At 40.0% G+C, this 18,170-nt stretch overlaps 1 protein-coding gene across 3 annotated transcripts in view; it reads right to left on the reverse strand.

Moving 5' to 3' along the window:
• The window catches only part of bsnb (bassoon (presynaptic cytomatrix protein) b), a 64,496-nt gene extending 46,736 nt beyond the window's left edge, over positions 1-17,760 (reverse strand). For all 3 annotated transcript variants that reach the window (XM_069143602.1, XM_069143597.1, XM_069143588.1), the window contains exons 1-2: positions 17,434-17,760; positions 10,288-10,678 (exon numbers count right to left, since the gene is read on the reverse strand). In XM_069143602.1, coding sequence (XP_068999703.1) covers positions 10,288-10,678; positions 17,434-17,612 — 570 coding nt within the window. In that variant the 5' untranslated portion in view covers positions 17,613-17,760. The remainder of the gene's footprint in view (positions 1-10,287; positions 10,679-17,433) is intronic.
• Between the last annotated feature and the right edge of the window lie 410 nt (positions 17,761-18,170).

Consider the following 18,170-nt stretch of genomic DNA (forward strand, 5'->3'; position numbering starts at 1 on the left):
GTCATTCAGTAAGTCAGTGTACACCGAGTAAGACACAGGCTCAGCAGCATGTCAGCCTAGTCCCTGGCCCCCTGCCAACCCCTCAGTATAAGGAGTGATGAGGCCATGGTTTTCAGTCAATCAGGAACACTGAGAAGCCACGAGCAGAGGTGAACCCTGGGAACAGCCCGAGTAATGTGGACGGTAAAAAAAAAGCCAACACTGAAGCAACACAGTGCTAATTAGCACAAGACTCTTCCTCCAATCAGAGACCCAAATGGGACCTCCTTTTTACATAATTGTTATTGTCCTTGATATTTTTGTCTTTTCAAATTACAGCCAGGATAATCATATGAAGCCTATCGGGGAACAAACAAACTGGAAAAACACAGAAAGCAGCTGCGAGGAGGGCGCGCAGCTATTTATCAATTTCTTTGTGTCTTTGCTTACCTCCGCCTCATCTCTCCATCTCATTCCTCTCTCGTCCCCCTTGTTATGAGGCAATCATGTGGATCTTTATGAAATCTGATCTGTATCAGCAAAAAACAAGCGCACTGCACACCCCGTCTCCTGCCCTGCTTCTCTATCAGTTCCCTGTTGCAACCCTCCATCTTGTTTTCCTTCACTCATCTTTATTTCTTCATCTTATCTGCATCTCTCACTTCACATCACTCGCTCTAACTTTCTCCTTCCATCTCCATCACTATCTATACATTTTTGATGGTTCTCGTCTGACATATTTCATGCATTCATCGAGTTCCTGCTTCAGCATGCTAGTTTTTTTTGGATACCTGAGCACATACCGCTTCATGAAGTACAACTCGCTGCCAGAAATAGAACCTTTTAGAAGCAAGGGACCTACAGAGAGTTGGATATGGATCAAATAATGAGAGCAAAGCATCCTTGGCAACACACACACACACACACACACACACACACACACACACACACACACACACACACACACACACACACACACACACACACACACATACATATTTACATTTCGAATTTTAAACTGATTTGGATATGATGTTATACTTAAAAAGACAATTCTTTCTAAACTGACACAAAATATTCAAACTAAAGGTAAGACTTGGCACTTTAATGTTGTACCTAGATTTAGTTCAAGTCCAATACGCTGAAGCACAAAACACGAAGAACAAAACGTGTAATGGTTAAAAAATTCGAGGTTAGGTCTGTTAATCTAGGTATTTTGATAAATTTACAGATCCCAATCTCCTGTTTTTTTTTTGTTTGTTTTTTTTTTTGGGGGGGGGGGGGGGGGGTTTGATGGTGATATTTCAATCACAAATTTTACCTTTAATGATTTGAGGGGTTTTTTGCAGCTTAGACCTGAAAAACATCCCTGTGACCCAAAATGAACCAAAAAGTGTAAAGAGAAGAAAATGGCAGCTAAAAGAGAGTTAGCTGAGGTACACACACACACACACACACACACACACACACACACACACACACACACACACACACACACACACACACACACACACACACACACACACACACACAGACACACACACTCATGTTAGAAAATGTAACACTGCAAACATTACACGGATAAACAAATTTACCACTTTTTCTTTTCCATGCATTTGTTGACTGGTGTGAGACATGATGCAGTCTATCATTCCCCTGAAATGCTGGGTAAGGAACACGCTCAGAGACAGAATCAAACTTCAGCTGACGAAGATGCAGATGAAGGGAGAAGCTCTGTCTCCAAGATCACAATGCGGTATTGCCATGCAGTACGTACAGCAGCTGAGCACTGCAGTTTGGGGATCAGGATCCCCGGAATGCAACGGTTTATCAATTCCTTGCAAATTGGGCCAAAGACATTGAAATTCCTCCCTATGCCTCTCACCCCCTCTCTCTGTCAATTTGTCTCTTTGCTACTGCTCAACACAGCCAGCTCAACAAACAACTACACAAGAGCAATCTGAATAAAACACGTTTTACTCCGAAATGTTGCAAAGGAGGGAGAAAAGTTCATAAAAACAAACAAAGACTAGTCTCAATTACGAGCTGTCGTGGGGAAATTTCTTTCCATGCTGCTTTTGAGTGTCTCTCACCAGGTGTGCTGGTACAGGCAGTCATGGTGTTACTGAGGGTGCAGGGAAGTGTAAAGTGAATACCATTAAATCTTGATACGCAGTGAGGAAAATGGGCACAATATGATTAACACATGTGCACTTGTAAGGCAATTAACTATCTTATCCCTACAAAAGATATGCTGCTACCTTTGTGATGCTTTTAACAATCAATTCTTTTGAGACTGTGACAGAGATTTTGACTCTACTGAGCCTGCATTTTGTGCCATTGTTGTATGACTATAAAGTATAGCTTTTTCTGGATCACATACAACAACATAATGATATATGTCACAACAACTATAACCATGCTCCCTTTAATCGGCTATCATAAAGCTAATGAAGTTATAAAGCTTTGAAGAAGTAGTATTTTCAAAGTAGTAGTACTATATTTTTAAATAGTAATATAATAGTTAATAATATAATATAATAAAATGAAATGAAATATAATATAATATAATATAATATAATATAATATAATATAATATAATATAATATAATATAATATAATGCATTTAAATATAATTAACTATTTTTAAATAGTAATATAATAGTTAATAATATAATAAAATGAAAAGAAATAGAATGTAATATAATATAATTAATTTAAATATAACATAATATAATATAATATAATAGTTTTAAAGGCTTACTTTTGATTGCACAAGCCAAAATAAAACAAAAAAAACAGTGGGAAACCTAAAAAGGGAGTGTGATCTGACTTAACAGAGTACAGCATGGTATAGACTTGTCACCACGTTGCAGAAAGTGAGTATTCAGTGTGTCTCTCCTGTCCTACTGTTATACAGAAGCGAGGTTATAAAAATAGACTAAAGATGCTCCTTTGACTGTTCCACATGCTGACAAAATGTGAAGATTTCTGTTATTCCTCGCTGTGAAGGAACAGTTCAAATGACTATAGCAAGATGGAGCTTTAAACGTAGTGAGTTGTGGGGTAATAATTAAACTGGTGTCCTGGAGTTAGTTCCTGGCAGTTCCCATTGCAAAATATTTTGATATGTGCAAAATTCAGCATGTGCTGGATTCCTGACCCAGTTCCCACTGTTTGTCCACTTAAAGTCCCAGTCTATGATTAGCCTACATCCTAAAGTACTGTGTTGAAAAACGGTAACACAAACAGGCATCTTCTCCAAACTATAGTTATCTAGTGGATTCAACATACATGTTAAATAAAATGTTTCTTCTCTCTCATTTTCATAACACACTAAGTTCACAACCTAAATGTATAAGTCTGGTCACACTCCATTGGGGATTGTTTGTCACCGCAGGAGACTCGTCTGTCAAACTCCTGAAATTTGCAGATGACACAGAGGTCATCGGCCTCATCAGGGACGGGGATGAGTCTGCATACAGACGGGAGGTTTGAACAGCTGGTCGTCTAGTGCAATCAGAACCACCTGGAGCTGAACCCGCTCAAGTCTGTGGAGATGACAGTGGACTTTAGGAAGAGCCTCCCCCTCCCAACACCACCCCCCATCAACATCCTCAACAACACTGTGTCTGCTGTGGAAACCTTCAGGTTTCTGGGATCCACAATCTCCCAGGACCTTAAGTGGGAGTCCAACATCAACTCCATAATCAAGAAGGCCCAGCAACGGATATACTTCCTGCGGCAGCTCAGGAAGCTCAACCTGCCTCAGGAGCTGTTGATCCAATTCTACTCAGCCATAATCCAGTCTGTTCTCTGCACCTCCATCACCGTCTGGATTGGATCGGCCATCAAACAGGACCGGAACAGACTACAACAGACAGTCAGGACTGCAGAGAAAATCATTTGTGCCGACCTGCCCTCCATTCAGGACTTATTCACATCCAGAGTCAGGAAACGGGCAGGTAGCATCTCTGCAGATCCATCCCACCCTGGACATCCTCTGTTCCAGCTCCTCCCCTCTACAGAGCACTGTGTGCCAAAACAACCAGAAACAAGAACAGTTTCTACCCGCAGGCCATCATTCTGCTCAACACTTAATATGTTCAATATAACTGGACTTTTTGCACTACATCCAACCGCATCAGCACCATTTGCAATTAGTGCAATTGTACCATTGTTTAAGGTGTATATATGTATATATTTGTTTCTCTCTTTCTTAGCTGTATAAATGTCTATTTATGTTTATATGTCTATTTATGTCAGTCTGTTTTTATTTTTTTGCATACTGAAAGAACAAGTTACAACCGGAGTCCAATTCCTTGTATGTGTAAACATACCTGGCCAATAAATCTGATTCTGATTCTGATTCTGTTTCCAGTCATTGCATCCTAATGGCCATAGACCCTTGGGTTAATGTCAAAACTATTGGAGCAGCCTTTAACCAAGCCGCATTAAGCACCATATACCTTGTGTTACCAAACAACAGAGACCCTCCCCTAATGTGAGCAGAGTGCAACGCCCTGTCAGTAAATGACCATTGCAGACTTTAAAATAACATTTTATGCATTGTTCTTACTCCGGTTTTAATTTCTCGATGTTTGCTGGTGTTGCTACAACTGTTCGTATTGCTTCGTAGCTCTACAACCACAATGAGTGTCAGAACTACATTCGCTTGACTTCAATGTTATCACACTGAGCCACCCCCCCTTGTCAGTGCCTGGTCCACCTATCAGAGTGTCTGAGGAAACCTTCATTTCAACAGGATTTTCAGACTAGGTTACAACAAAGCCTGACACGGTGAGCAGTAGATGGGCGAAGTCAGGATATATTAAGCCTAGTTGTTGAGATAACCTGTCCATCTCATATTCAAATCATTCGGTGTCATCTAAAAAGGCAGACTGTTCACTTAATGTATAAGATTTAGATTATCTGACCTTCTGAATTTATGTGATTCATATTTATCATACTACTCTGCTGTATATACATTATTGTAAGCCAGAGTGGAACGTGGTGCAACTCACTTACTAACACAGGCAGGCGTTGGTGGGAAACCAGGAGTGAAAATATGTGGCTCACTTTGACCTCACAAATTATTTGATGGGCTAATTTTCCCTTTAAAACATTTGATAGTGGACATTTGATGACTACAAGCAACTCTCAAAAACAAGCTTATCATATCTGCGGGTTCAGCAGGGTTTTTTTTTTAAGATTCATTTTATAATAGCATCTCATTGCTGAATCAAGTGACAAAAGACAGATACCACAGAGAGATTGTCAGTTTTAAGATGACAACACATTAGATGAAGGTCAAATTTACTCAATTATTCAATTATCCTAAAGACAAAGTCTCATGAAACCACATCCCGATTTATATTACATATTTTATAGATCAGCCATGTTGGACAAAAGCGATGCAGGCCTTCACTAAAATTTTACTTTAACAGAGATCCATATAACAAACTCATTGTCTTCCACTTTGCTTGATCTGAATGCTATCTCTTGTGCCACATAATACAAAATTAGAGGGGGATTAGAAGTGTTGGATGCTAAATATTTGAATTAATTTGAGGGGATTAAGAACCACACTCCGTTTCCCGGGACGCATAATGGAGTTATCCCTCACTGATATGACCGCATGACTTTAGTTTACATTTATACAATTTTATTCTTCATCATCCAATAATTTGTCCTTCATATGAGTAAAATCAGACCATGGATAACATTGGATTCTAACTGTGGTATGAAATCTGGAACAACTGAAGGAACTCTGAGGCAGCCAGCAGACCTTTGAAAAGTTTAAAAGTAATCACAAGTTAAAGTTCAAACTAAGATCAATACTGTGCCTGAGAAATTTACAAAGCTGCCTTCAAGTACACTTTGAATAACAGAATGTTTACTCATGACACTGTGGACAGCCTGTTCTCCCAGGTTGGTGCAGCTCTAGCAGCTCCAGAAAATCAATTTTCAGTCTTGAGATTAGTACCTGGGCAGCATTAAAGTCCGTTAAAACACTCCTATCTCTCACTAAGAACTATTTTACTTTAAATGTGTATCCTACAGTTGTACATGGGAGGCTTTTACAGGAGCAGAGAGCTGACACATCCTTTGACTGACTGACCACCTGAATGACTCATAAAAGCTGCTAGTCATAGCCAAAAACTATCTTATTTTTTTTATTTTTTTACCGAGGACTTGGATGCTATCTCCGGAATACACACAACATTTTATATTTACCTGTAAAGCAGAACCTGGGGGAAGGTATGACAAAATTTGAACACTTGGGAACAGTGGAACAATCTGTAAACACAACATGACAAACATTGTTTGTGTCACACGTGTTAGTAAACAGTTCCTTAATAACAAATTCAACAGATATGAAGCAACTTTAGGATTCATTTTGAGTCCTTTTCTGCCCAGCCAAAAAATTTAAGTCTCATATTCACTCCGCTTTTATCTCATTTTGGTCTCCACCAACTCCTGGTGAAAGTATCTGTCTCTTTAGTTGCTACAGTAAATGTTACAGTAAATGTTACACTACGTTCACCAGCTAAGCTCTAACATTGACTCTCTGCTGTTTGGTGCTGGACAGGGAGGATACAATACAGGTTCATGTTTTTTGCTGTAAACACCTGCCCTCTGATTAGTGCAGCCTTAAATAATAAAATATTAACACATTTAGAAAAGTATTTGTACTAATGAAAATCTTGGTTGGAAATTCTACAGTGCAAATTGATACTACGGCTTTAGGTTTGGATGCTAAATCCATCTAGTGCAACTGTCAACTGTGCCTCCCACCTGATGTATTTTGAACGGAGAGGAGGAGATATGTAGAGAGCCTCTGCGTAGGAGCATCTGCTAAAACTGTTTCTCGGCTTGTGGGATTGTTGGTTAAAAGAAAAAGAAGCACCTCCAAGTCATTCTTCAAACAACGACATTAAAAAGTCATAATTTCATGACTTGTTCAAAGAATCTTTTTACATCCATCTCCAGTGTTTTGTCAATGCTGATGCCTTCATCACTGAGAAGCACACCAAAGCGCACTAAGAAACAGTTTTGTTTTCAAAAGAGTCCTAGAATTTTTATTTTTTTTATTTGTTCCTACGTTTTGTATTTTTTTCCACGAGCTGAATTGATGTAGAGATGCATGGTGTTAGAATGAACACCCTGGCTGTTATGGTTAATTTATGATGATGCTTTTCTCTCCCGCTCTGTCTCCTCCTGCTATCACACAGCTTTTTCACACAGCCCTCCCTCCCTCTTTCGTTCAGCTATGGCTTCTCAGGACCAGGCCATCGTTTCAGACAGAAGGAGGGTAGGTTCTATAAATAGAACTTGGACCAATTATAAAGCAGATGTTCCCCTGTATGATGGTGGGAGAACACTGTCGGGAGAGAGTGTCTGTGGTACTTTCATTATCTCTCTGTGCTCCTGCTCTTTGTTGTTTCAAGACCGTCCTCAGACTGTATAATTTCTCTAACTCTCTGGCTTCTCTTTCTTCTGTTATCTACATAAAATAATCTCATGTACATACAAGCTCACATGTACGATTGTCTGCACATCTCAATTCTCAGCCTGTGTCTCTAAATAAAACTTCTCAGCCTGACTGACAGCCCTATAAAAGACTGTGGCATATGAAATCCATTTGTTGCTCACGGTTTACATCTAAATTGCCTTCTCCTCACCAGGTTGTTTCACACAACTCTGACTTTCAAAAATGATCTTCATCCCTCAAACAATCCTAGTTGGACATAGATTATCTTTATGAGAAATTCCACTGATAAGGAGATTTCTTACTAAATAATTAAAAAGAGAAATGCTCTAATTTATACTTTTGATTGACGGCAGGACATACATTTGAGTCTTTGCGGTGAATGAGCATAATCTAAACTATCCAAATATGGAAACATTCTCAGTTGTCAAGACTTTAACCAGCACTGCCATCTTTCTGTAATTTTAGGGGAAATCCTCTTCAATAACAGATTTTGTTCATAATATCCTTATAATCTGGGACAGTTCAATCAAGCCTGTAAATCATTTGTAAACAGAAACACATCTCTTCCAAAGCAGGACGTGATCCCTGACTAAGCCTGTGTTATCATCAAGATACTAATCCCGGAACTACAATAAATGATTTTATGAGAAAATGCCACAGGTAATTTTTCTATCAAAACCTTCAAATGTACAAATGTATAATCCTAGAAAATCCAGAAAGACTTTCCCCTTCATTATTAACAGACCAAAGTATTTCTACGATTTGTTTTTTCAATGAAATCCTGAATCTTTTAAACATTTCATTTACAATTTTAATTCTTAAGGTTCAAAAGGACAGCATTATCTGCGCCCATTAAGGAGGAACTTTTCACTTCAACTTCCTTGCCTGTCTATCTTTTCTGTTGGCCAGTCACAATCATTTTAATCGTAATTCCAGTTATCATCATCTTCGGCGTTATCATCACCTTGATCGGCAACAACGCGGCCATCATCAATTTCGCTGATGAGTGATAAGGCTGTTTTAGATATGCTGCAGTGAAGCAGAAGCCCAATCCATGCTGAGTAGGTTAGGGGGGTAAATCTTCAGGTCTCCGGAGGCTGAGCGTTCTCCCTCCGAGTCTCTCTCCCTGTCAGCATCTGACAAGCTCACCAAGGCTGAGCTGAAAAGTACCCACCTCCGCTGTTCTTTTTACTGCCATGCTCTCTTTCACTTCCTGCCATGATCTATTCTTCACTGTCTGTCTCCACTTTGGTCCGAGCAGTTCTCTCTTGTCCTTCCATTTCCCACGGCCTCCTTTTTTCTTCTTTTGCCGTCTCCCTTCTTCTACACACAAATATGCACTCATCCGTGCAAGCTCACACACACACATTATCCAGTATATTCACTCGCACACATTTATAGCTGAAAAACGAAACATTTACCCCCTCTATCCGACTTTTATTCAGCCTACAGTTGCTCTGATAGCCTGTAGGCTAGCTTAACTGACATTGTATCTTGGCTGCAATTTCCAACATGACTCACTGAATCTGATGTAAAACTTTGTGACAGATGACACAGCCACACTTGACTCACAGTAACAGTGAAGCATAGTCTAATTCAAATTAGGCAAGTGATTTATTTTTGGATGAAGGCAATAGGATTTCTCAGCTACCTGTTAACAGTAATGAGTGTTTGGATGCATATGAATGATTGTGAACGATGGGGAAATGTGTTGTGCTGCTCAGTGATGCTATAAAAAGCCTTTTTTGAGGGAACAGGCTCTCAGGCATGATTTGGATCCTCACTCATTATTGTCAGAAAAGAAGGATGTACAATATATGTGGATAATATACTGTACACGACATTAAAAAAAAAAGTTCTACAGTCAAGCCTGTGAGTCAGTCACAGCTAACTTGATAACAATAGTCATCAGCAACATTATTCATAAATGTGAGTGAGAATTAATTATCACAAAACAAATTAAAACAGCACCATAATCCCCCAGTTTCCTTTTAATATGCTGTTAATATACGATATCTCTATCAAGATACTGTGTATGTGCATATATATATATATATATAGAATATATATATATTTACAATAAATATATACATATATATGAAAGCTGTAGTCGTCATGTCACATTTCTATAGGTGTTATGAGGGGGCAGCTGAGAGGAAAGCAAACAGCTATCTTTAAACACTGAAGGCTGTCAGACCGAAGAGCAACCCGCACGATGTACCAGTATGTACTATGCATACTGTATATGATTGACTCATATATGTTTATGTATGCAGCTCTACAAAAGAGAAATAATGGAATACTAAATATATCCTGAAGTTATAAACACGCCCGGTCCTATTTTAAAGCGGATCGAAATCACAAGGACTTTACCTCTTCATATCCCTGTCTGCGGACAGATCTTTGAAATACTTAGATCTTATTACATGTTTCATTCAGAAAACTACGTGCCTGGTTAGTCAACATTAAACAGTCGGCCCTTTGCCTGTGTTCTCTTCAGCCTTCGGCCAGTCTGTAATGCTGTATGCCTGAATTCACTCCCAATCTGTTTGTGCAATCGATTACACAGCTGTTTTTTGTTTTTTTACTAACATTTTAACAGTGTTCTAGATGTTTTTGCTTTCCACGTGAAAGCATCATCGCAGATGTTGACTATATTTGTAACAATGGCGACTTCAGACGAATACCACCTGTGCTACGTTTGTGTAGCAGATTGGTTGAGTAAACTACTAAATACCAGAAAGAAAAAACAAATAAAAAGGGTCAGACACTGGAATCATCATTATGAGACTTGGTCAAGCAGCACAGCTTACCTCTGTGAGATGAGGGTTGGGGTTGAAGCCACACTGGTTGCACACCATGAAGCGGCACTGTGTGCAGGTGTTGAAGTTCGGCTTGTCGTCCCCTGTGCCCATCAGGTCGGTGGATTTGCAGACAGGGCACAGTTTGCTGCTGGGCATTGGTGCAATTTGAGGCACAGAGTAAGGGGAGGTGGGGACGCTGCCTCGGTCCGGAGATACAGAAGGAGACCTTCCAGTCCTGCTACTGCCCACATCCACTTGCAGGCTCTTCCTGGCCACGTGACCCTGGCCATGCTCTCCTTGAGGTGCAGCATGCTGAGGGGTGTCATGGGAGGCCAATCTGTCCCCTGTCCCATGACCGCTCTGGATTCCTGCTTTAGGCCCCGGGTCTGACGGAGGTGGTCTGGCAGAGGGGGTAAAGAGAACACAGATCAAGGTGGACATTAGACCTGAGTCCTGAGTGAGGAGTCTAACTGATTACAAGAAAGAGGTTAATTTATGAAATCTTGAAGGGAGTATTCTACAGTGTTGCAAGTCCTCCAAAGTTACAGTTTCTAAATCAGGATGTGGAAAATACATATGCTTGTACTTTTTGCACACTAAATACTCAAGAAATAACTTATTTCCAAGCTATTTTTCAATTTACAATTTACATGGTCAACAATAAATGTTCACATCTTATGCACTTCAGCTTGTACAGCATAGTATTGTGTTGAATAGTTTAGCTCCAATCTAGACATAGTGTTTGTTCATTTATGTCTTCATTTAGAATGTTTTGGAATCTTTGAATTCTTATCCTATCCATTTCTTTTGTCTAAAGTATTTTTAGGCACAACCTTGATCAGTACCACACTGCACTGCTGCACACATACTATTTGTGTAGGTGACAAATACAGCCTTTGAGTCCACTTAACTGTTTCTTTTTCTCATACAGACATGAATTTACAAACACACATGGTGAGAAAACACAGTCCATGGCAGTCTTTCGATCAAAGAAACACATGCATGTCACAGATGTCATCACAAAGTATCCACTGTTTATATGTGGTAATTCAGACTATTAAATCCAAATCTCTCCAAATCTTTCTTTTTTTTTTTTTATCTAAATGAAATTGATTTGCTTTTACACACTGTTTTCAGAGGGTTGTTTTTATTAAGTTTAATGTTTCTTATGTCAAGGTGCAGTAACACTCACTGTAAACCATAACCACAGCAGTCTTTTGGGGTGATTGACAGGGAAACTGAGGGGGCTGATGAGAGAATGCGGATTAGGTGAATAACAATGATAAAGGGAAAGATGGAGTTAGTGATCGAGGGAAATGGATATAGACAGGAACACAGGAATCAGTGGATTTAGGAGCATTGTTGCTAAGCAACATAAGCAGTAGACCTCATAACATAAGCACTGTACTATAAATTGAAAATCTAGCCCATACATTTTGTATATATTAGTGTACTGTATATTTTAAATTAGCTAGATTTCATGTTTTCTTAAGTAGATTTTTATAGCAGTAATCTGTACTTGATTTAAACTGGTACTTCTTCTAGAGTGGTACATTTTGGAACCATAAAACTATGAGGTGTATTAGATCTACATATCAATAAAAGATGTATTTTGATTCATGGTGTGATAGCAGACTACTCAAAATATTGGCCAACAAAGAGGAATAGGTTGACTTTTCCTCTGTCAGTTTTTGTGAAGAGCTTCTTGCGACTTGTTTTTACTCTTTGAAGCTGTTCTGCTCTGAACTCTGCAAAGTGTTTAGGGTAGAACAAAGGTAGTGTATCGGTGCTGTCAATTTTTGGTTTTCTTGCTCGTTGTGGCCTTCAGGCATTATTGCCAAGAGTTGAATAGGAATGGAGGATTTCCACTGTCATAAATACTTAGACCTTGTTTTGTCATGCCCGTCATCTTCAAAGACAGTCTCAGCAGTGGCACTACATCCATAGTAAAAGAAGTGTGGAAAAAAAGTGGGGAACACAGGAATTACAATAGCGCATGCTAGCAATTCTGATTCACTGCCGATGACTTAAGATGCTGCACAACTCTGACCTTGTTCAAATCTCCACAGGGGTCCTGTGTACACCGCAGCGAGCCCATCAGGAAAATGTACACTTTTTGAACCATCACTGCACTGTTACTCCATTTGAAATTCAGCAAATTTGTCGACAGTCAAAGGGCCGACTACCATTTTCACTCTTTTTGAGGCTAAATTGGACATGCATCCTACCATTAACACTACATAGTCTGGATCTAAGTTCAAATCTCATCTGCTCAGTGTCCCCACAAGAGACAAAGTCATTTCATATAATAGTTATCACTTGAATAGCAAAGACACCAAGTGCAGTCCTTTGTGATTTATGCAAAGCCTTGGGCTTGGCTTAATGAGAGTAAAAAAAGAGTTGAAACTGGAAGACACCTTTTCAAAAGATCTCTTTAGATATTCTCATCCATCAGCAAATGGGAGTCCACTGAGAACAACTTGTGGCTCTGTGTCTAAAGCACTACAAATTGCTTGCTTTATCACAAAGTGGATGGTAAAGCATTTGTATGCTGCCAATCATTTGTAATCGTTCGCTCCCTGTGAAACCTCCGATCGTAAAGAAGCAGAAAGACGGTTAGATTGTCTGCACAGCATCAATAATACATGTGACAATATCCAGTGCTGGAAAATCAACACCGACTTCACCCTAATTAACACTGCAGGACAATATGAATCTTTGAGTGATAGGTCAACATTTTGGTCAACTTGTTTATTCTTAGACTTAGAGTTAAGATGAGAACATTTTTACCACTTTCATATCTGACCAGTAACATAAGGCAACAGCAAGAAGCCGGATAGTTTAGCTTAGTTTAGCTTACTGAGAACAGCTAGCTTACCTCTAACAAATCTACAAGTAACAACAGAGTGATGGCAAGAAGTTGGAAATTTACTAGTCCCATGGCTAAGAAATAGTGTACCTAATAACCCCACCTCTCTTACACAAAAAAACACACTTGTTTCACATGTTTTCTACATGGGACAAATGTGATCACACTTATGACACGTTTACCAAATGTTGTAACATATGGTACATTGGGGAACATGTGTGGAAAGGTTTTACACACGGGAATCGACATGAGCTTCAGACATTACACCATGAAAATGTTCCAAAACCACGTTTCCCGTGGGCAAAATACATCATTCACATGTGCACAGTCGCATATGTGTTCACGTGATTTCACATAGGTTTTTGCACATGTGAAAAGGGACTAGTAACTATAAGAGCTTCCTTTTACATTTGGATTTCTGTATAGGTAGAAAAAACTGTGATCTAAATTGATGTCATCTTGTGATCCCTTGAATTGCTTTTGTCACCTCCGGGCTTTCTGTTTCCCCTGTTTGCCCTGTTTGCCCTGTTTCCCCTGTTTCCCCTGTTTGCCCTGTTTGCCCGGTCATCATATGCATTTCTTTTTATGAATGTCCAAATGCATGTTTAAAGGCATCACACGATGTGAAAATTGTCAATAAAATATCTGCTCATCAAAATAGCATCAACTAGTAAAGTAATGTCACATCAGAAAAATGGAAAGTGATCATGTTTTTTTCCCCAGAAGGAAAAGCTTTTAGCTTTAGAATTATTCTGCCGGACAGATTTAATTTTGACATGCAGTGGCTGCTCGACACTTTGGTTGCTAGACAAGAGGTGTTGAAGTTAATCACCAGGGTTAAAGAAGAACAAAAGGGGTTTGACACACAATCAGGTCATTTCTGTCCTAAATTATGACAAAAGTATTGTCATATAGTTTTTAGTCGTTAGCTTTCACAAATGAATCAGCCACATCTCTGTGTTACATTTACAAAAGATGAAAAAAAAAAAATGTGACACGTGATTAATGTCATGATTTTTTTTCAATTAGCAAAAACTTTGACAAACAGACCCAAGTGAAGGCTGTTCAAAAGTACATTAAACCAATAATTACAGAGTCTCTGACAGAGTCAGACAGCAGAGCTAAAGGCCACAGCACATCTTATGTCCATTCCACTTTTCATCTTTTAGCATCAGACAAGCCTGGCAAACCCTCAAGAAATAATTGATGAGAAAAGTTTTGGGTGAAAGCTTACAGTAGAGACAAAATATTCCTCATCATGCTGGTCAAATGTAAATATAGCAGCTGCAATGCAGGAATTTTAAACTTGAACCTGCAGTGCCTCACGTAATAAATCTGAAACATGTCTCATTACATTATATACTCTACTCAAGATCACAACAAATGGTCCTTAAACAATGATGCTAGATCCAGCACACAGACTGTGCTCGGCTTTTCTGTTATTCTGTGATTGTTACTCAGATGGGTGGCAAAGTGAAGGCAGTGTGTGTCGTTGTGACTAAACCAGGCACCGTATCTATGCTGCCAAAATATTCAGTGTGGCAAGTGGGAGTTGAAGTTCAGTTACAGCCACAGCTCAGCCTCAGTGTCTTTTAGTCGAATTGTCTACAGTCTGAAAACATTAAGTGGAAAGTTATACTTGACTTGACAATGTGGTTTCAGTCAGCTTCACCAAGTATGTCAGAAAACATGCTGGAACATTTCACGACACCAATTTGCAGAGATTTTCCACAGAAGTCTTATACAAGTGAACAGCCAAAAAGCAGTGAAAACATGTATTAAATAAGATTACACAGCATTCACGAGTGTGAGTGTCCCACGACATCATCACAATACTTCGAATCTCTCCATAGGAATACGTTCATTTTCTGTACATAATAGTGTCATAAATAATAAGAGATGCTTTTGCATTATTTGCTTGAGTTATGATAACCATTTGCTGTGTGCAAGCTACATAGAGCACAATGCTTTCATTGCTGGGGGAAAAATAATTATGAGGACATACTGTTTGAACTGTCTTCGAACATAAGTGCATCCATTATTTTCATGGGTTTTATGAACTGTAGTTTTGTTTGAAAATAACCGTTGTCAGTGGCAATATGTTGAACATATAGAATCGAGAATCCCTCCGCATTTCATTGAATCTGCCATTACATGATGGAGAAAGTGCAGCTCTCCACTGATTCAGTTGTTGGACAGAAAACAATGAGACAACGATACAGCAGCAGCACCCTGAGCACAATGTTGTAAACAGGAAATATCTGGAGCTTGTGTCAGAGTGCTTTTCAGTTATGGTCATCAGGTCGGGATGACTGTGCACTTAGTCAAAGCCGTTATAATAAGAAAAGAAAACAACTGTTGTGGTGCTTTGTGAGGCAGAAGGGTAGGGTGGCTAGGGGCTCACATTTAGTTTTCTGACTGCTATGAATAAAATATAGCAGGGTCTGAAATAGAGCAAAAAATAAAGTCCTATATGGAACTCAAATAGAGTTATATAAAGCATATTATGCCCCTATTCATATTAATTAGGCAAACTCATAAAAGGCTGGAACTCCTTTTAGGTAAGATGAAAGTCTCCTATCTACAGTCTCAGCCCAGCCTCTGTCTCTTTGTTACTGAAACGTTTAAAAGTTCTTTGTGAAAGAATATGGTAACGCAAGATTCAGACTGAACATAGGGCCATGAAAACCGTTTAAATTAACTATATGATATACTTTCTCTCCCTCTCTGCCCATTTCTCACCGTGCCTCTCTCTCCGTCTCTTAGTAAATTCAGTCTCTCAGTACTCGCCATCACTTTATGAGATACCTTAGGGTGGATACCAGAGAGAAATCAGGATATAAAAGAATCATGAGGTTACAAGGGAGCTATGCGTCTTTCGACTTGCCCCACAGTGAATAGACGGGATAAACAGTGAGTGCTTTTTCAAATAGAAACATAGAGAGGACTGGACAATATTAAAAGTACATGGCAGGCGGTTGCAGAACAGAACACAACAAATCAAGCAGTAAGTCACTGACAAAAGACATTCTTCAAAGAATCAGCTCTGGAATTTTAGCCTTAAACGAAGTTTTACAGCATGAAGAAATCTATTCATTTATTTGAATGTCGGCCTAAGATGCAAGCACAGAGAGACTGTAAGCAGGTGTGGCAAATCCAAGATGCAGCTGTGCCTCTGCGTGTGCGTATTAAAGTCTACAACTTTTGAACTGTGCAATTAAGGCAATATCAGATCTTGTTGGAAGGGTAATCCTTCCCACACAACCACACAGAAAACAGAGACCTACATGTGATCACACAAATGATCTACTGTAATATTTTATCAGCCTATATCTAGTTAGTATAAGGCAACAATAGGGCGTATATATATGCCAATATTGAGGGAATATTGTAATGTAAGTCTGTCATAACCCTGTGTCTGGGCTGAGTGTCTGGATTTCTTAAGGAAAGGTGCAACCACTCTTTGAGGGGGGGGAAAATGCCCTTCTTTGAGTTGAAGGTGGTAGGGGGTAATTTTCACTGGCTGCATGTTGGTGTAAAATGTATATGTCTGATAACTGAGACAGCTAAGGCATATGCGTTTTGGTCCTGTGCTCACAATGACATTGGCAACATCTGATGGTGGCATTGTCATCTTACACAACGTGGTCATCAGGATACAGACGTATCCTAGCTGGGAGGAAGGTGATTTCTGAATGACTATTTACTCGTATTTATGTTGAAGCATGCTCGGGAAATCAACCTGTAATGGAACCGACTGAGCCCTTCAACGTGAGATCCATGCAGTACACTTTGCATCATTTACATTTCTAATTTATTTATCACCTGAGGCCGATGGGGCATTAATATTTCTGAGATCCGTTCCTAAGAATTCATATTTACTTGGCACTCGCTCACAATGAGGAGGAAAAAGGTCGCTCTTTCATTCATGCTTCTTACTGATGCCTCAGGACAGACACCGTGAAAACGGGCGTAGAAATTCCCATTGAAACGTCTGAAAGCTATATTTATTGATTCTACATCGAAAGCGTTGCATATTAAATTTGACTTCGACCCAAACCAACGCTGACTAATAGGGTGGTGCTGCCAAAAAGCAAAAAGGGGGTGGTGAATTGTGTTGACAAGGATATTGAAATAAATAATTAAGCACCCATTCAAGTCTATCTACACGCAGTCGGTTGATCTTGTATCTACGCTACACGTCGTTCTAATGGACGGCACACACCACGCTGACATGTAGTCTACCTCATTTCTCCCCACAGAAGCGCCGTAGCTATCGCGGCTACCTGTTAATCCCCGGCCCGGATCCAGCCCCACTTCCTCCGGCAGGCGCTCCATTGCTGGGCTTGATGAGCTGTCCAGAGTCCGGTGGTGCTGAAATGGAAGCCGGAGCCCCTGGTGCAGGGACGGCGGGGCCGGGCTGTCCCGCCTGTCCCTCCCCCTCCATACTGGCCTCGTTCCCCATCGCCTCGGGATAGGTCTCGACGGAGAGAAACGATGTTGTAGATGGGTCTACAGCTGTGGTAAAAACTCCGACGGAACTCAGCGCTGCTCCCCTTCCGCCATCATCACCTACAATTCAGCATCCCGCACGGAGCACGCGCGCTGACGGAGAGGCTGAGGGAGCGCGCTGACGCAATGGGTGGTGACTTGTGTGGCTCGTTACGTACGCGCTCACCGCACTCAGCTATGTCGGGCCTCAAGTCACCACGCAAACACCCGCGAGCCCTCTACCGCGCATGACAAGAGACCACTGAGACCGCCCTGATTCAATTCATGTTTTTCACTTTACGGACCGTTTGTTTTTTTTTAACCAAAATGCTGGAGACACCAAACAACACGGGCTGCATGTTTGAAATATGACCATCCCATTATCATATTTGACTACATTTTGCATTTTCACATTGGTGGAAGAAGCACTCAGATCTTTCATTAAATTAAAAGTACCAATACAGCTATGTAAAAAATACTCCATTCAATGTAAAATAATGAAAAATATTTCTGTAGTTTACGTACAGCAATA

Source organism: Embiotoca jacksoni, unplaced genomic scaffold (assembly GCF_022577435.1).
Source record: "Embiotoca jacksoni isolate LCO1_2020_lvr unplaced genomic scaffold, fEmbJac1.0.p SCAF_1, whole genome shotgun sequence".
In the NCBI taxonomy this organism is placed as follows: Eukaryota; Metazoa; Chordata; class Actinopteri; family Embiotocidae; genus Embiotoca; species Embiotoca jacksoni.